Genomic DNA, 19,405 nt, shown 5'->3' with positions numbered 1-19,405 from the left:
AGCAGGAGAGTGCTCTGAAAAAGAGCCAACTTTGCTGCTGGTCTCTTGAGTCTCCACCAGTGATCACAAGGGGATGGGGCAGTGTCCAGCAGCAGAGATCCCCCTAAAACTGCAGGATCCCAAAAAATAGCCTCATCTCAAACCATGCCTGCAGGCAACTAAGCCAAAGCTGCTACCTCCCTGGTGGTGACCAGCACCTGTACCTGACATGGCCATGGTGGCCAAGAGCCAAGGGGTTATGGCAATAGCATCCACCCCCCACCCCAGCACATCGCAGCCCCAAAATTTCTCTTCCTCATTCCAAAACCCCTGAACTGCCTCATCATGGGGCCACCAACACCTGCCTAAGTGTAGCACACTGGGGACACGTGGCCCCAGCTCATGAGTTGGGCTCCCTCCCCACCACTGCTCCAACTTGTACCATTTCTCCAGCAGCTAGTAGCTACATCCATGGCTGATTCTCTCCACAATTTGGCCATTCTTCTGCCCTTGATTACAGCTTTGGACAGGTACCAACACTTAACCACATATCCTGTCAACTGAGGGTTGTTTGTAATTTGCTCCTCAGTTTGTTTCACTTTCTGCAAGAGGGTGAACCAAGCCACCCGCAGACCTAAGAGGCTTTAACCAACCCCCCTATGCAGCTTCTCCCCCAGAGCAAACGATCCTGGTCATCTGCACCAATTGCCATGTAAGGCTTTGCTTTCCACATGCTTCCTGGTTTCCATCAGTCAGCTCTGCTAGCGCTGGTTTGGATAACAGTTGAGATAAGACGCCCAGCCTTGAACATTGTTCCAGTGAGTAAGATTATGACAGTGTGCTAGGAACCAGCCTGCCCCTGCACCCACGTCCCATGGGTGCTTCAGATGGGGTGGGCAGGTTCCCCTCCTGCCTAACAGGGGCACACAGTCCCCCCACTGCCTTTTGGACATCAGCTCCTGCTGCAAGGTCAGCATCCCCAGCTGTGTCCTTTAGGAGCCTCCAGCCACTCACACAGCATCCTTGGCTCTGTGCCGCAGCTGGCAGCTGCAGTGCCCTGCCTATCTCCAGGGGCAAAGGGCCAGACGGCTCCAGGAGCTCCCTTGAAAACACAGTGATAGGCTCCAGTGCCTGCTTGGGTAGGGTGGGGAAGGGAGCAGCTGGGAAAAAAAAAAATTGGGCTGATAGTATCAGTGCTTATCATGAAAATGGGTAGCACCAGATTTAAGTCTCTGGGGACAGGAAGAAGGGATTATCCTTATAAACACCCCTTACACACTCACTGCCTGTGCTGCTGTCGTCATCACTTTTCTGGACTAAACAAGCTCTGTTCTTCTGAATTCCCCTGCAGGTCACATTGTCACAGCCCCAGATGTTTTAGTTTCCAGCACTGCCAGTTTTCAAACATCCTTTTTAACCCAGGGGCTGCACTGGGGCAAGGGGATTTGCAAGACATGCAGCCTCCAGCCAGCCCTCCCTGACCAAGGGATGCTTTTTTGGGCAACATAGTTTTGGGAGCAGAAGCCAGTTCGGTGTCTGCTTTCTAGCAGCCTCCTGCTGCTGCACAAGAATGGGCAGGTCTCTGGAAATACTTAACAGCAGAGGAAGGGGCTGTGCTGGTGAGTCCCTCCCATAGGGTATATGGGTGCCCAGGATCCATCACTGTGCTCTTCCCTTTCCTCTCACCTCCCAGGTCAGTGTGCCTGACTGAGCCAGAGGAAACAGGAGGAGAAAGCTGGCTGCTGGCCACAGTCAACACTGAGCAGGGCTACGTGGCAGTGAGGATGAAGGGAGGCTTCTGGGCAGCAGGATACCACCAGTCCCACCACACCTCCCACCCTGCCCCAACTGGGCTGTCACCTCCCTGGGGACTGCTTTGGTCTGAGCAAGCCATGCCTTGCAAGATGCTCCACCACTGCTCCTGCAATGCTGCTCATCAGCCCAATGGCACAGGAGCAGAGATGGGGGCTGCTATCTAGAAATCACATTAAAGACTCCCACAAGGAATCATCACTTCACCTTCCCTTCCTAGCCAGAGGCCCCCATGGTCTTCAGACACCTGAGCAGATGTATTCAGGAACATTGCAAATCTATGTGTCTTCAGAGCAATCTTCTCCTGGCACCAGTCATGTCTCCCCTCCTATCTCCACTACCTGTCTCTCAGAAGCAGAAAAGTTTAGATACAGATAAGTACTATAAAATAACAAGCTCTTCAGAAAAAAAGCCAAGCCTGCCTGCACTGTACTTGCAGAGAAGTCTCCATGGAGAAGAAACATCTGTTTAGGAACACTTTCACCCCTTACACAGACTCAGGGAGGAGGGAATGCTCTGTGCAAGCAGTGCCACTTGCTGTGGCAAGAAATAAGACAGTAGTGGCCCTCTGCATGGCTGAAGCCATCAGGAACAAACCAACCCCCTTGGGCCAGACTAATCCCTGGGACCCAGGTACCTAATGCTGAAGCTCCTGTGCACAGCCCCAAAACATCAACATCTGGTCTGGGATGGGCAACACTGCTTTAGATGCAGCAAGCCCAGACTGTGGAGGAACCGAAGTGGACAAGGCTGCTAGGGCACAATGCTTTCTGGAAAAGCAGATCAGAACCCTGTTTTAACCCCCACCATCTACCTGCTATGGAATCCTCACCCCGTCTCCTCCTTCACCCCTCCTGGGATGGGATGGATCCAGCCAAAGGGTGGTAACATAGTGCTGACAGAGGCGATGATATCTTAAAAGTGAGCCTGTGGTGAGGCCCCTGGAGGAACACACAGCCTCTGGGGGGTGATGATCAAAACCATTCACTTCAGAAATAAATCAGGATCCCATTTTAGCCAGGCAAGGACCATGTGCTTGTTTAAACACCCACTTCTCAAAACAGCAAGGACTTATAGAAATGTGTTTCAAGGACAAGTGTTTTGCTAGAAGAATTGAACAACATGCCTGTATCTAAACCCTCAACAACCCTTGACTTGTGCAAGGATTTAGGGTAAAAGGGGACCAGGAAATTTTGTATTTTGATCCAAATTTTTTTTATTTGATCCAATTTGGGAACAACAGTATTGCTTAGAAGGGACTGGAAATTATGACTGTGCATTACTGGATTCCCAGCTCAGAGGTTTGCACCTTCAGGATGCTTGCTTGGTCCCAAACCAAGAGGCGGCAATGTGAACATCTAAGCCTCCTAAGAAGCATTTATGAGATAAAGGAGTCCATGCACGCTATGACTCACTCACACCAGCTAAATGTTACTGAAATAGGGGGCACAGGATGTTACAGACACTGAATAGCTTCCACATCCCCCTGGCCAGACACCCTGAGGCCCTTGGAGGACAGATACCTCCCCACGATCCTAGAAGCAGCACAACTTTCCTCAGGCAAGCAGACCAAAACCAAAACAAGTGGAAGTGTTTGAACCAGAGCCTGGCAAGCACTAGTGTTCACTGCTGCCTGTGGAGAAAACAGGAACCCTGGAAGCTTTGTCTGAAGGTGGGAAAGGCGGAAGACCCCAACTCTGCACACACCCCACAGCAGGGGGAAAAAGGAAGATGGAAGGAAGCAGGGTTACTTGGTAGGATTTGGGGCTTTCTTTTCTGTTTTTCTTCTCACCCTTGTAAAAGCTGGGGCTTTGCAGCTATTGTTGCTGTTCTACATAGCACTGGCCTCTCAGAGGAGTACAGACCCACAATGAAAAAAACAACCCAAAAAACCACAGGAAGGAAGAGATTTAGCAGGGAAAGGAAAAGCAGCAGCAGAAACAAGTACTCATGCCTGAAATAAATGCACTGCCTGCTGCTAGGGGTGCAGGTAGGAAAGGTTACACCACCTTCTCCTGTGGAGAAGTTGAGACTTTGGTGCAAAGTCCCAGCTTTTTGGCTTTATTGCTACAGGTGAGCACTGGCAGCATAGTTGCGCACCGGTGAAACAGTAAAGCAGAAAGGCAATCAAACAGACCCTTGAGGGGCTGAGATAACAGGAACCAGCCCCATGCATAGGGATATCAGGAGAGTTTCTTTGAAATCTGAGGTTTCTTAGAAATCTAAGCTAAGGAGGGAAGCAGGGGCAGAGCTGCCTACAGAGACCTGGAAAGAGCTGGTCAAACAGGCAGACACTCAAGGTAGCAGCCTCAGCTGGGATTAACAGCTTACACTTACAGATTTTGAGGAAGACAAACATTGAGACCAAGGGTTTGGCATCCCAGGTTTGTCTCGCCCCGCTCTCTCAGCTGTTCCTGAAGCCCCTGCTTTGCTCTGCCAAGGCAAACGTACAAAGGATCCAACAGGAAACCTTCCCAGTGCTGCTGCTTCCGCTGCGTCAGCCCCCACTGGAGTTTAAGGGTTGGGTGGGACATTGCTAGATCAAGTGCAGCACACAAGGGCTGGGCCAGAGCTGCTCTCCACCTCTCCGAGCTCAGATCTGAGCTACTTGAAGTTCACAATGCAGAAAAACAAACAACAAAACAAAACAAAAAAACCTACCTTGAGTCTCCTGCTGCTGTTCCCCAGCAAACATTTCCATGTAGAAAAAGCAGATCCCATCCACTTCCCAGGCAGGGGATAAGGTATAAGGCAGCAGCTGTAAGGATCCCATTTTATAGCCCCTAAGAGCCCAGAGGGAAGGAGCAGAACACTGTCCTACATGAACAACTGACTAATTTCTCTTGCTGCCTACATCCCTGTCACAGTGAAGCACAAGTCTGAGTGACACAGGCACCTCTAAGAAATTGTTTAGCTACCACTCCTGAAGAACACAGGGAGACGAGTCTCTGATGGGGATGCTTAAAGCAGCAGGGTCTTCATGACAAACTAGAGCAGCACAGGTACCTCCCTGCCAGGTTACCAGGCCCTTAGTTCAAATAAAGCAGCTACAGAGCTTTTGCTGGTATTAGCAGCTGTAGTTTTACCCTTTACAGCAGCTCACAGCTTAGATCATACTCCTTGTTAGTCCAACGACTTGCTGCTGTCCCAGGGTAAGGGCTGCTGACATACATAACCAGATAGTTTTTGCCATTCCAACTCAAACATCTTTATGTCTGTGCTGTTAGCTTCACCCATCATCACAGAGGACAGAGTGCAGGAGGCAAGTGAACTTTTCCAGACAAGCTGTTGGTTACATCTGGGGGCAATGAGGAAGAAGCAAGACCATGAGGAGCCATTCCCATTATTTTCCAAAATCCCACCATGAAAGTCTGAGGAGCTAAGCTGTTGCAACTTCAAATTTAAAACCAAGCATTAACTTTTGGGACAAGAGGACTACTTGGTAGTTAAGAGAGTCCACAGGAGCCTTAAGAGACTCTTTTCCCCTGCTTTCCCAACCATATGTGGGGCCTAACATAGCCCATAAAGGCTCTCCTGCCAGTCCACTCCCAACAGCACCTGTACTCCTGCCCCAGAAACACAGACTCTGAATCAATACCACACTTTGGACTCAGAGGGGAAGAGGAGGAAGGGCTGGGATTAAGAAACAACAGAAACTTGGAAGAGACTGACACAAAGGACATAAAAAGCAGGAGAAACTATGAAAATATGTTGAGATGGTCAAGAAAAGTCACATCAAAATATATTTAAAAAACAGAAATTCCAATCTGTGTGGAATTTAAAACTCCTTTCCCCACCTTTTTTTCCTGCTCAAGGAGTCTTTGTTGTTCCAGGACATGGAACATGATAGGCAGCACCAGTTATGTCCTGAAAAGGGTAGTATTTCCCCCAACTTGTCTGAGCATTTCCACCATTTACAAAGAAAAAATTATGTATACCTCAACAATTGCCCCACCCTCCCTCTTTTCCATTCTACAGTGGGCAGGAGAAGAGACCGCAAACAAATCTGACTTTTCATTTTAAGTTACATCCAATTTTTCCACACATCAATATCCCTGCAATCCATTGTACACCTTCTGCACCGATCCTTGTTTCAACAACTGTTTGAGACCTGCAAGAGAAGGGAAAGCATTATTCTACAACACAAACAGGAGGACTCTGTATTTTCTGTTCCTGCTGCATTTACACATCTGGCTCATAGGCCCTGTGGCACCAGCCTTTCAAGGCTGAGCCCACGTACCTGAATAATGCAAACACCACACATCATTAAAACTGCAAATGCTAATAATGCAAACACCGAGCATCATTAAAAAAAATGAAAAATCCCCCCAAACCCAGTGGTGCAACAGCTTTACTCCTGCTCCTTCAGCATTCCTACAAGGAGAAACTGGACTGAGGTTAGTGATGCCGTAACAGTGCTTTCATGCATTCTCAGGACCACACAAGGCCAGTGGTTCCAGGGAGAAAGCCTCCTCTGCTACAAACTCAAAGCCCAGCACACCACCTCAAGATCCTCACAGCTCTGTAAGGGATAAAGCTGACCCCAGAGCTGCTTTGCTGTTGAAGTTGACAACAGTTTTGTCACCTTAAGTACAAATGCAACAACAACCAACTTGCTGAGTATTTCCAGAGTCGAATTCATCTACCTCATCTCCCCAGGCTCTACAGCCCAAGAGAAATCTGCTAGCAGCAAGCTCGGGAGGGCTACATTTGAGTCTTTCTGGACTTGCCAGCTACAGAAACCCACATGAGTAATTAGAAAGTAGAGGTTTTCACACTGGTATGTGGTACCTGGGGACGCTACTGTCCACTAGAAGTAGTCCCTGAAGGTAATTAACAGAAGCAAACTTGTTATCTGTGGGCTTAAGTATCCTACTGAAGGCCTGAAAATCTTAAGTTTTTTGAAACCCACTGTTTCACAAAGAAGTCTAGATGACTTTTTGAATACCATCTTCCCCACCCCTGAAAGCCCATTCATAAAACATTTCAAAGAACTGAGTGCTCTGAGGTCCTGTCAGATCAAATTCTTACCAGAGCAGGATAACAGAAGAGTGAGTCAGCCCTTAAAACCATAATAGCTCATCCACTGGGGTCAGCACTTTCAGGGAAAGACTGGCAGGTCTTCACTGCTACTTAAAGGGCAAGTCCACACAAAACAGAGGAAGCAGACTGGCAAGAATACATGTGTCACACTGCTTTTCCAGAGATAATCGGAGGGGACTCCCTCCTTAAAGCCAATCTGGTCACACACTGCCAAGACTCTCCCTGCCCTGCCCACAGGGCCCCTCGGGGAACAGCAGCATCTCTGCTCTGACCAGCACCAGAAACCACAGAGCCTGAGGGGGGGCTGTCAGGACCCAAAACAGAGAAAAACTCCCCACACCATGGGTAACTTTCAAATAATAAGAAAAATTAAGCTAAACTACTATAATTCTGCTGTTGGATGTCCCCAAAACAGCAGTCTTGCAACAAAGCACACAAGCAGCTGGCTTGCACCTCAACATGACAGAATATGGGATCACAGTCCTCCCTCAGATCAGCTTGCTCTGCTGCTCCACTGAAGCCAGAGTCATGGTGTCATACCGTACATGTTTGTACAACAGGTCAGACTAGGCTGCCTAGAAAATAGTGCTGTAGTTGTTGACTTTAAGTGAGGTACACAGGCATGGAGAGGGAGGATCAGTAATTAGATTGACCAATTTACAGAAGAAAACCCCAACCTTTCAGGCATGCAAGTCCTTCTTCAGAAAATCCAGCTAAAAGAGTATGCCTCCCTGCAAACCTTGTCCTGCTTATCTACCCTTAAATCATTCTGGCCACAAATACTACTGTCCTTTAAGACCAGTGATTTGATGCATAAGGGTCACAGTAGCTCTGTTAAAATACTGGAAAACTGTCCTGGTGGAAGTAGTAACTGGAACTAAGACATGTCTCTGCCAGGCAAGAACTATTCATACTTCTTGCTTGCTGGCCAGAGAACTCTGAACTCTTTTCTACATTCAAAAACATCCTTAGCAGCAGGGCAAAGTGAGCTCCTAATACAGGGGCTGCTAATCATTAAGGATAGGTCATTCTCCAGGGGAGTACAGGCAAGTTCACTTCCCCTCCACAGCCAAAGGATGCTCAAAGCCACTTCCTGGCTGATGGGTAAGAGGATGTGCCTCCTGGATGTGTAATTCTTTGAAAGGAAGGACATAGCTGGAGAAAGGTGTGCTCCCAGTAACCCTGAAAAGAGGTGGGATTAGCACAATTCCCATACCTTGTTTCCTGCTAGCTAGCTCTAGGCAGCTGCCTGCTGGCCTGAAGGATACCCTCCTTAGCACACAGGATATTTCAACACATATCTGATGTTCAATCAGGAATTCCAGCCAGGAATCCTGACATTTGGTGGAACTTCACCGCAGGCATTTTTTACTAGAGCCAACTTTGAGATTTTTCTGACACCACCAACAGGTGACAGGTTACAACACAACCTGGGCACTTTGCTGCCTGCTGTTCCTCTCTGAGCACTCCAGAGTTAAAGCATGGGATCCAAAGCTCCAAAACAGACAATAAACAAGTGTCAGTAGAGATGAACTGACAGATATGTCAAAGATAAAGTCACCTCTGATCAAAAGGAAATAAATTCCCTGATGTCACACTGGCAGGAAAGAAAGCATATTACTTCTGACTCTAAAGCTTAGACTGACCAGAACAGTGCTCTTGGAGTCAGAGTATCTTCTGACTGCCCCAGGAGCTGTACATATGGTTATGAGATAAGAAGTTAGGACTACCGCCAACAATAAGAAAAAAGGGATGTTTTGAATTCTGAAGCCTACAGTCTTCCTTTGAACATGTACACTGAACTGCTGCCACACAACATGAACAGACCTATTCCCTCATAAAACTCCTTAAACCACTGGATGTTTGGAGATACTCTAGGACACAGAAATGCATCTGACTGCCTACCCAGTCACCTTCCCCTGGGAAACATGGAATTGCTTTAGGAGAGAGTGAAACATTCAAAGGTCCCATGCCTGAACACACTCATGCCAGTACCATCACCTCTCCATTCCCAGGATATCTGTAAAGGCATACAAGCAATTTTGACAGACATGGAGGCTTCTGTCACTACTCTTTGCCCAGTCTCTTCACAAACTGCCAAGAGCAACAGCTAGAAAAACATCACGCCTGTTCAAGAGGTGCTGTTGCCGTACAAAGCTTCAAGAAGGGCAGCAGAGCCTGGAATGATACTTCACACTTATGTCATCACTGTGCTCCGCAGCCCTCACTGGACACAACACACTTGCAACAAGCAGGAAAGCACAGGGGTCAAAACACAAAACAGGTTCACTCAAAGCACAGATCTCGGAGCCCAGACAGCTGCAGAAAGTCACAGAACATCAGTCAACCCTGGAACTGCAGCCACCAACTGAGCTCCAAGTGGTAGCTAGCACAGTGTCATCAATGCAGCAGTAAGTGCCATAGGGCTGAGAAAAGCCCACCCAGGGCTTGGCGTCCCTCTACAAGCTTGAAGAGTCCAGGAAAGCTGCACATTTGCCTCATTCTACCAAGACAGCTGCCAGAATCCATTAAAAGGGCACCTTCAGAAGAAGGAAGTATGATGGCCGTGACCAGCAGGAAGAAGTTCTGGGGATTGGAATTTTCTGAAGAGCCGCACTGGCACATGCCAGGATCTTCTTTGCCCTGTAGCAGAGGATGAGGCCCTTCATGCCTACTCTGATGCCTTGTGCAGAACAGCAGAACCTACTGCAGAGGCTGCTGAAGCAAAGAGGAATTTCCACCTATCTACCCGCCTGTCAATTTTAGGATTTCTACATGGTTCTTCAAGTTTCCATTTGAGCACTGAAGCTGAGAAGCAGGTCTCTTCTACAAAATATCTGCATTGCACCCTTCTTCCCTATATGGCCACAAAGCACTTAAGGTTGAAGGAGATGTAGAGAGGAACAATCCTGGCTGCATGACACTCTTTACCCTTGACAGTAGAGGGATTTTCACAAATCTTGCCTCCAAGAAAGTAGAAGCAGGGGCTGTAAAACCGCTTGTGATCCCATTCCAGCAGAGACAAAGCCCAGTAAGTGTTTCAGTTCAGACAGATGGCCAGCTACAAAACAAAGCAGCTGCAAACTTGCCAAGTGCTACATCCCAGCAGTGGCACATCCCAGCCTAATCTGGTTCCCTACAACTGCAGCAGCCAAGCTCACTTGCTTCAAAGGGAAATGGAAGTTAACATAGTTGACCAATGCCCTGTGATTATGTTGTACAAGGGGCACAAGGAAAGGAGAGCCCCTCCTGACTGCTACCGGCCACTGGTTCAGTTGTGACAACTTCTTATCAGCTTTGGTGAGAGGTCTGTGCAGCCCACTGCCATGACAGAGCTTTAAAACACACACCTTCCCGCTGTTCGTTTGTCAGTTGCTCTTTGGGGAACTCCACATCAAATGTTATTATTAGTGAGCCTTTGATATTATTGTTATCAAAATTTGGAAGACCTTCTCCTTTCTTCCACAGTTTGGCCCCAGGTTTCGTAATTTTATCCCGAGCAATATGAACCTAGAGACAAAAAAAATTTCAGAACATTAGTAATGTTCTGTGTGTGTACCCCAATACTCCAATGACCGTTCCAACCCACTGGAAAGCTTCATCTGATATTGATTCCGTGCCAAAGACAGTGATATTCAAGGGGTCCAGGCAGTATTACTGCCAGGACACATGCCAGGACTAACACCACCCAAGACAGCACATGCAGTAACTGCTGTGACAGCCTGGAACCAAGACCCACACTGTGCACCCCTTGTACAGAGCCTGTTTTGGCTCCATGGGAATTGGTCTGGAAGGCTCTAGCAGAGGGGATACTGTATACAACCAGCAGCTGCACAGACCCCAAGCAAGCTAGCCCTCAGCACAGGAGGCCTGCAGTTAAATTTTGTTTACATACAGCAAGAAAGCAAACCGTTGCCTCACCTTGTGCCCATCCAAGTGAGCGATATCCATTTCAAAGCCTGTAAGTGCCTCAACCAGCGAGACTGTCACGTTTGTATACAAGTCATCTCCTCTTCTTTCAAAGACTGGGTGCCTGTGGAAATAAAAGGCATTGGAACTTTTCTCCTTCCCCATAAGGAAATTAGGCCCTCTAGCTTCCTCCCCTCTATTTGTGAGTTTGGAGAATTCACAAATCAGAGAGGAAGTGAAGAATGAATGAAATTTAGCTTTGTTTTCCTGTGCGAGGTATGTACTACTAAATAACCTTTCTATTTCTGGGCAATGAGTGGTGAGGCGTGTCAAGTTGTGATTCACACAATTTTCTTAGTAGTGCATTTCCTTACAATAGAGACATTGTATGTTTATGGAAAATTGAGATATTTCATATGATTCACAGAGGAGCTACTAATGCATGCCAGAATTCAAGCCAAATGAAATAAAAGTGGAGTTATTACAGCATCTTAACAGTGGTGAATCCAGCTACTCTAGCATCTTCAGGGTTGAACATCCCACACAGCCCTGAGTACCAGACCCCTGGCTGCACCAACTCTGCTGAAGGGCAAGCTACATGCTAGCCAAGCAGGCAACACTGGCCAGAAAATTGATTGCAAGCTTCCTTTAGAGGAAACATAATGAGTAGTCTAACTAGGCCAGTAACTTACTTAAGAACTTTTATTCGGAAGCGCAAATCACCTGGCTCCCCATCCACATGGGGTTCACCTGTGAAAAAGAAAGAAAAGCTCTGTTTAAAGGAATTAGTTAGTAACAACTGAAGAAACAAGCAGCATATTAAACACAGCAGAGATTTGCAGCTCACATGTTAAAGGAAAACACTAACTGGTTGGTCTTTACATGACTAAAACCCTGCTTACACATTTGTTATTAAAGAGCCTAGGACTTTTGAGTATTACCTCAATGAGCTCATACCTCTCTGCTGTTCTGAAAGACTTGCCTGCATGTTAACAATGTCCTTTACTTGAAGGACTTCATCTCCTTGGGCAGAGGGGATTCCCTCACATACTCAAGCCTGGAACAGATGCTCCTACTCAAAAGCCATCTGAAACAGATTTAGAACTTTTTTTGTGTGCGCCCCCAGTACCAGCAAAGGGAGTGGAACTCATTATCCAGACTTAGCAAAGAGTATGCTCCTGGATTTCAGCAGCATGCAGAGGACACAGCACTTAAAACCATGTACTGATCAGTTATGCAAAGCAGGGCTTGGACACTTTCAATGCCATGAAGGCCAGCCTTGCATCACAGAAAAAGAGCCAGTCAAAGCTGAGCAGCAGGGTAGTGCCCATATACATACCTTCACCAATGAAGGGATACTCCATACCATCCCTCACGCCTGGCTCTATCTCCACTTCTAGTGTTCGCTCCTCATTCACAAGCCTGCAAAGGGGAAGAGCAAGCAAGCATGAGGTTTTCAACAGTCAGTGGTAGCACCTACTTACATTACTGGGGTAATGAGAACACCCCCACAAGTTAACACATACTCTCTCCTTGCTTGCATCTAAAACTGGAGGGTGAGCGCTGCCTTTCTTGTGTGCTGATACTCATCTAGTAGAGAAGGCAAAGTTAAGCTCCTAAATGCATAGTCAGCATCTGGATGACTACACCACAGTATTCCACATCCAACTGTTACCAGCTGGAAACCATGGGCTTCCCTGACTTTGTTTATTCAGATTTAGTTGTGGAACTTTCACTGTAGTACGACTGATTGTTCAAGGAATAAGAGGCTGAAAGAGCAAATTAGGGAGCTTCACATCTAATAAAGCTGGCTATCTCTACTGTAAGAATAAAGACTGGCTCCTTGGAAATGAGAAACCTGTATTAAGTTTTTCCCAATTCCCCAGGTCTTACTGGTAGTACAGGCAGTTTCCTCCATCTAGTGGCAGGTTTTGAATAAACATCCATATAGCAGTAAAGAGCATAAAACTCACTTGACATTTGGACATTCATCACAAACAACTTCTTGAGTCATCTGGAAACGTCCAGGACCCAACTGGGTGGTCCTCATCTCCTGCCGGCAATTGCATTTCCGTTTGCCAGGGGCCTGTCTTGCCACTGGCTTGTTCCTGACAACCTGCATGGAAGGGGAAGAGGTTGATACCAGCACACAGGCCAGCACTCCTGGGTCTCCACAAGGGTCTGGATTTCTCAAACAGCCCGAACATAATTTGATTGTGTGCTGCCTCCATAGTAGCTCCAAATGGCCTCGGCCATTTGGAGCCATTGACAACAGTTTTCACTTTGCATGTCTTGCTGATCACACATTAAATACCAGAAAAACTTTCTCCGATACCACTATTACCATTTCTTTTTTTCCTGCACACCTTTCTACACTAGGATGAAACACCTCACACTTTGGTTATGATAGTTTCCTTGTCCCACACAATGGGCAAAGTTATTCAGAGTTCCCCATTTACTCAGACACTCACAACACAAACTCAATCAATGCAAATTCTAACATGCAGAATAGCAGAGATTGTCAGCACCAGAAGTGTAGCTTGCTTAAAAAAAAAATTAAAAGGCCACCATACATTTGCCAGGTATGTAATCCAGAAATTTGCAGTGATATGTTTGGCCATATAAAGAGGCTATGAAGAATCCTCAACATGGTTTGCAAGAATTACAAAATGAATTTGAGGCTTATGAACAGGCCCTCAAATATCACTGAATTCTAGAGAGAGACCAGTTACACCTTTTCCAACTGGGCTACTGCAATTAAAAAAGCTACAGCTAGTCACTGACAGCCAATAAGTAAGCTATTATCACAGGAAGCATCCCTTTATAGAGAAATTGCCAGATGGCAAAGATAAATAAATGTATTGTTTCTTCAGTTAACTACTAGCAAATACCATCAGTCTTCCACTGTCACTGCCAGATACTGAGAAAATGAGCATCTATTTTAGTTCCATTCTTTAGGAGAAGATAACATTCTGAGCAGCGGCCAGGCCAGGCATCTCAAACCTGAGAACACATTGGAGAGACGGACAAGCAGCCAAGCTTACTTCTACAAAGTTTCCTGAATACACCTCCTCCAGTGTAACCTCCAGGTCCACGATGATGTCACTTCCTCGAGGAATGTTCCTGTCTTGTTGGCGAGGGTTACCTCCAAACATGAATCCAAAGTCCCCAAAGAAGCTGGAGTAAAGTACATCAATTAGTTCAGGAAGGAATTCTGATCAAACAAGGTTTTGATGAAGAGCGCCACCTAAGGCAGCAGCAACATACTGCTTGGCAAATGCTTCTAGCCCCCTAGAGAACAGCCTCCTCACAGTACAAAAGCACCATAGTAAATCCAGATACCTCTTTTTGCTCCTCCAGGACATAAGCTAATGCCTTCAAACAAAGCTGTCACTTCTGAAGAGTTTTCTGTACTAAAGAAAACAAGTTTTGAAGCAGGAGTTGAATGCCAACACCTCGAAATCTGACCACTGCCTAATGGAAGTCCTCTCTGTACTGCACCTGCTGCTCAGCTACCATCATCACAAGGTGCAAACTCTGAGTAGCACTCCATCTCTGGCACCACAAGTCAATGCTAGCAGGTTGGTTTTCAGTAGTTTGAGGACAAGGGGAATGAGAAAAAACTTCCTAGCAAGTCTGCATATTTTTCCTTAAAACAGACCAACAGATGGTGTGAATTCTCACCCAGAAGGATTACATGAGATGAGCAACTTCAGGAATTGTTTTAGTAAATTTGTGCCTAGCAGAACCAAAGGAGTCTTAAACAGAAAATCAGGTTGTGCCTAAGCAACATGCAAGTGCCTTCAGATTTTAAGGATCCAAATTCTACAGTTGGTCTGAAATGTAGTGTAAGTCACTACAGCATTACTTTGCAAAAAAAAGTGAACCCCCAATGCACACACATGATCTGAGACAACAGGTTCATCAATCACATACCAGAGAACACAAGAAAGTTCCTACATGTTTAATGCTGCTGCAGCACCTTACAAGTCACCCACATTGGCAATGCAGCTTGCCAAATGAGCAAGAGCTACCCATGTGGGAAGACACAACTGGTTCCTACTCATTGCTCTTGAAGCAAGGACTGATGCAAGACAGACAACTGAAAACTGCACATGGAATATCCACTGTAAATGTATTTCTTCAAATTCTCAACTGTCATTTCAGATCAGTGCTTCCTAACTGGGTAAAAGACCTTAACATAGAATATGCCCTCGTCAAAACACGTGCATGAGCATCACAAAATTAGAACATCAACTGTAGAATAGCCTAAAGTGGCAAAATCTACTTACTGTGAGAAGATGTCTCCATGGGAGCTCTGGTGCCCATCCTTCAATCCCTCTTCACCATACGCATCATACTGCTTCCTCTTCTCCTCATCTGACAGCACCTGGCAAAGGGATGTAAGCCAACAAGACATTCACCCACAGCTGAACTGTGTTATTTAAACACAGCTGAGAGGAATCTCACCAGTACTCTTCACTGGCAGACAAGCAGCCATGCTTTACATTACAGAAGCACTGGCTAGAACTTGCTTGCTGTGCTGGACTAGAAGAGTTAAACATTTATCAGGTAAACCCATAAAGAGTACAGCCAATTTATTAAAACAGCAGAAGCAAGACAGAAAACATAAACAATACAGAGTTTATCTTAAGGATTAAAAAAGAATCAGAAAGAATAATTCAAATCAGTCCCTACAAAGCAGGACACACACACACAAAGAAATAATCACATAACAGCACTCCTGTTTCTCAGTTTGTTCTTCAAGCATGCAGAATGTGTATTTCTCCAGCTACTATTTTGTAACAACTAGCAATGATGGCAAGTTTGCCTACCAAGCTGAACCTGCCAAATATGGTAACTCTGCACCAGTTTGAATGCTGGCCCCCATTCCTAAGGGCAGCAAAATTTAGAAGTAATGTCAGTACTGAGGCAGAATAACATCCCAACACACATGACTTTCAAGACTGTAAAGCTTCAATTTTAATTCCTAAGTATTGATCTTTGCTCTTTCCTCCCACAGAGATCCAGAAGTTTCCGGTCACATTTAGTCTTTCTTCCTGTTCTTCCCCTGTTGATCATATTTGGGAAGGTTAAAATTGCCAGGTTAGCTTTGCCAGCCTAGAGAGAAGTGGAAACAGATGGAGAAGCAACTAAACAGGTGGAGAAGCTGGCTAAACAATGAAAACCAGCCTGAAACAGTACCCAATGATAAATGCTAGCAACAGGGGAAAAAAACCAACAGCAACTTTACTACCTTCATCTAGTAGGTAAGAGTTCAATTTTCCCTTTGTCACTTCAGATTTTGCATTAAAACACACATTCCCTAAAACTGGGATAAGGTTTCCATGTTGTGATCTGTTGGTATCAGAGCAAAATTCTTCCAGCAGAGTACTGCACAGCACTGATGATACCACGAACAATAAGAAATGAATGAAGAACACAAAATATTTGCCTTTCCATTAATTTTCCTTTTTTCTGCAGGCTGTTGGAGAACAGAACTCCAAGACCACAATTTCAAGTACTGTGAAGAGAGTTCTTGTTTGTTACGTTAGGTTGCCTTGAAAGCAAAGCAACTGCAGTGGACAAGCTTAGAAAAAACCCCATGGAAAATCCACCCCCAAACTATCCTGAGACTAGTGACTATAGAGGATTCTCAGTTCCCTCACATGGGATCAATCTCCTTTCTAATTGAAACAACTGTGTTCAGACCACACAGCTGCAGGGTGGAAATCACTTAGGCTGTTAAAATGAAGGAGACCAAGTAGTTTAATTAACTTACTTTCCCAACAATTTTTATGAAGGCTTTGCTATAGATAGTCAGCTAGCCAAACCCTGAGCAGTGTTACTACTAACAGAGGCTGTTGCTTTACATCTTGGTTTAGGTTATAAGGGAAACATAATTCTAGCTCCTTTTTGCACAAAACAATCAAATCAACACACTGCATTTCATAGCTAGGTTAGCAGAAGAATTTGCAAGCTGTACTGGCTAAACAAAGAGACAAAGACCTTGCAGGACATCAAAATGTTACTTCTTCCAAACCTATTTTAAAAACCATGGAACCAGTGAAATCCAACACTGGATTTCAATATTCTGATGCATCTCTCTTCAGCAAGAAGCACACGAATGAAGACTTTGAAGGGAGGTTTCCTAGTTTAATTTTCACCAGCACCCAGTGAGAGCACATTGCGTTCGCATTGCCTGCGTTAGCACTAGAACTCCACGCTATGTTGAACAAGGACACTGTTGTGCTTCAATAATACCCTGGTTAGAGGGATGCAGACTCAGTCACTGCTCATAAAAGTTATTATTCAGCTACTCCTGCCACCACATCCCCTGCTGATTTGATTTTACAACCATTTTCTCCCCAATGTTTTTAACAGAAAAAGTACTCTCAACTGTTACTATAGTAAAGACTTAAATAAACTGGGACTTGGGGAAGAGGTAGAGAAGTGCTTCCCGTGCATAAAGTACTGTCAAATGTGACAAGATCCCAACTCGCAGGAACAACAAACTCAGCTTTGAAGTAAGCCGCATATATCAATCTTCAGATGCTGCAAATGACAGGTAACAAATACTTTTTTTCACAAAAAAATTCTTTACATTCACTGGTTTCCCTGTGAGAGTTCAGCCAATTTCTTTAAGAATAGGTAAGTCTGAACTAAAAAGAGGTCCCAGCTCTGATACAAAACCCAGAGTTAATGGGCTTTTTTTCTGACCAAAAAGGAACACATTCAAGCTGTTTCTCTCACTTCCTCATTTATTTTGTATTTGCATATCTGAAGAGCAGAGGAGCATCAGGGATGGAAGCAGGAGCCACACTACAGCTGCGGGCTGAGCAGCACCACTGGACTGCAGCAGGAACACAAACCCTTTCCTTCTGAAGCTCAGATCCTCAAAGAGGACACAAATCTCCCACCCAAACAGCCCACCAGTGCAGGCAAGCTCCTGGTGGAACTGCTGCGATGAATTCTTGCTGGTCAACACCATCTTCCTCAGGGGCCCTCTGCTCCAGGGGGGATGGCAGGAGCAGATGGAAACCAAAAGTGACAGAAGAGAGACAAAAAGAACAGAGAATGTGGAACAAACAGATCCCATCACCCTGCCTAAATTGCGTTAACATGTACGTAGCAGAGAAAGGAGGTTTGACTTAAAACATTTGGCTAATAAAATAATCTATACACGATTTATATAGTGCGCTGTGCTATTAGTGTCAGGTATCATTTGTATGCTACTGTGTTATCATGGAAACAGGAATTCTCACACATGTGTGACTTAACACTTATTTTTCCCACCTTAATGCCTTCTAAAAGGCAAGCCAACCACCTTTCATCTCCTATCAGCTCAGACTTAATCACAGCCAGGCCCTATACATACACACACTTGCTCCTATGCCAGTACTTACAGCTGATGCAACTCTATTTCTTCCTCAGAGAATTATTAATAAATACCAAATAACTTTAACTTGCTGTCTTCACTTTCTCCTGGCTAAGCAGACTAAGGTCTTCTATTATCCTCTGACAAAAGGAGCTCTCTAATCAGCTTGACAGGCTCTCTACCCTTGCTTTTTATTTGGTAGAATGCCTGAAATTCAAGATAGTAATGGGGGAGGAGGGATTGCACCTGCATCTTATAGAATGGCCTAGAAGCCCTCCTTTCTCATTCCCTCAAGCATTACAGGATGAAGCCTCACGAAACAACTTGTTGGCCAAGCTCAGCTTCACACTCTCAGCATGTTTTACTATGAACCCCATCTACCCTACACAGTCTAAGAACGGCCAGGAGAACTTAAAAGTTCTCAGAGTTCCTTTCAACAAGCTGCACGACTTCACCCCTCTCCTTTCCCAGCAGCCACACCAGGCCTTGCTACACCCTGCCCTACACCGCAGGTAGTAGTGCTGCTCAGTGGCGCCCACAGACGGGTGCGGGGCAGGGGGAGCCCGCGGCCCCCGGCCTCACCTCGTAGGCAGCCCCCAGATCCTGGAACTTCTCCTGCGCCCGGGGGTCGTCAGGGTTCCTGTCGGGATGGAGCTGCAGCGCCAGTTTCCGGTAGGCCTTCTTGATGTCCTTGATGGAAGCGCCGCGGGACACCCCCAGGATCTTGTAAAAGTCTCTCCTACCAGGGGGGAAGAGAGAGCGGGGAAGGGAGCGAGGCCCCGTCAGCGCCGCGGCCGCCGAGCCGGGGAGGGGGGGACAAAGGCCCGGCGGCGCGGCCAGGCGCACTCACCCAGCGGCGGCCTCCTCGCAGAGGCAGAGCAGCAGGAGGCAGAGGCGGCCGAGCCAGCCGGGGGCCATGGCGCAGCGGCCAGGCCTGCCCGGGGGACGGCGGGGAGAGACAGCGGCGCTCTCCAGACAGATCCGCAGCGCCGCAGCCGCCTGCCCCGGCCCGGCCACCATTAAACGTGAAGCGCAGCCCGGCGACGGCGGCCGGCCAATGGGAGCGTGGCACAGCGCCGCGCGCTGCGTGCCGCCAGCCTATCGGCTGCGCACACTTCACCACCGGCTCAACGCCACCGGCCAATTGCCTGCCATGACGTAGGCTCTGAGCTCGCCGATCCAATCATAGCTCATTACGTCACGCCGCGCCCTGCCCTATCGCCACTCCAGGCCGCATGGAAGTATGAGTTCCCCCGGCGGCAGCCAGTCAGAGGGCGCGTCGTT

General features: G+C 46.6%; 1 protein-coding gene across 2 annotated transcripts; it reads right to left on the bottom strand.

Annotated features, from left to right (window-relative positions):
• Positions 1-4,012: 4,012 nt before the first annotated feature.
• DNAJB11 (DnaJ heat shock protein family (Hsp40) member B11) lies at positions 4,013-19,186 on the bottom strand. 2 transcript variants are annotated; one of them, XM_075507631.1, is made up of 10 exons: positions 18,972-19,185; positions 18,704-18,860; positions 15,036-15,133; positions 13,788-13,920; positions 12,717-12,859; positions 12,083-12,165; positions 11,436-11,493; positions 10,756-10,867; positions 10,185-10,344; positions 4,013-5,902 (listed from the first exon to the last, which is right to left on the bottom strand). In XM_075507631.1, the coding sequence occupies exons 1-10, from the start codon at positions 19,139-19,141 to the stop codon at positions 5,838-5,840; spliced, it is 1,179 nt and encodes a 392-aa protein (XP_075363746.1). In that variant the 5' UTR covers positions 19,142-19,185; the 3' UTR covers positions 4,013-5,837. The 2 variants fall into 2 exon arrangements, with proteins under 2 accessions (XP_075363746.1, XP_075363747.1); XM_075507632.1 differs by lacking the exon at positions 10,185-10,344 and having other exon boundaries at positions 18,972-19,186.
• Positions 19,187-19,405: the final 219 nt, after the last annotated feature.

Source organism: Mycteria americana, chromosome 7, assembly GCF_035582795.1.
Source record: "Mycteria americana isolate JAX WOST 10 ecotype Jacksonville Zoo and Gardens chromosome 7, USCA_MyAme_1.0, whole genome shotgun sequence".
Lineage (NCBI taxonomy): Eukaryota > Metazoa > Chordata > Aves > Ciconiiformes > Ciconiidae > Mycteria > Mycteria americana.
This window is presented reverse-complemented; position numbering and strand designations above follow the sequence as displayed.

Coding starts and splice junctions, on each gene's coding strand:
- DNAJB11 (XM_075507631.1), bottom strand. CDS start 19,141: ATGGTGGCCGGGCCGGGGCAGGCGGCTGCGGCGCTGCGGATCTGTCTG. Junction 18,861..18,971: donor TGCGAGGAGGCCGCCGCTGG/GTGAGTGCGCCT, acceptor CCCCCCTGGTAG/GAGAGACTTTTACAAGATCC. Junction 15,134..18,703: donor ATCTGGGGGCTGCCTACGAG/GTGAGGCCGGGG, acceptor TCCCTTTGCCAG/GTGCTGTCAGATGAGGAGAA.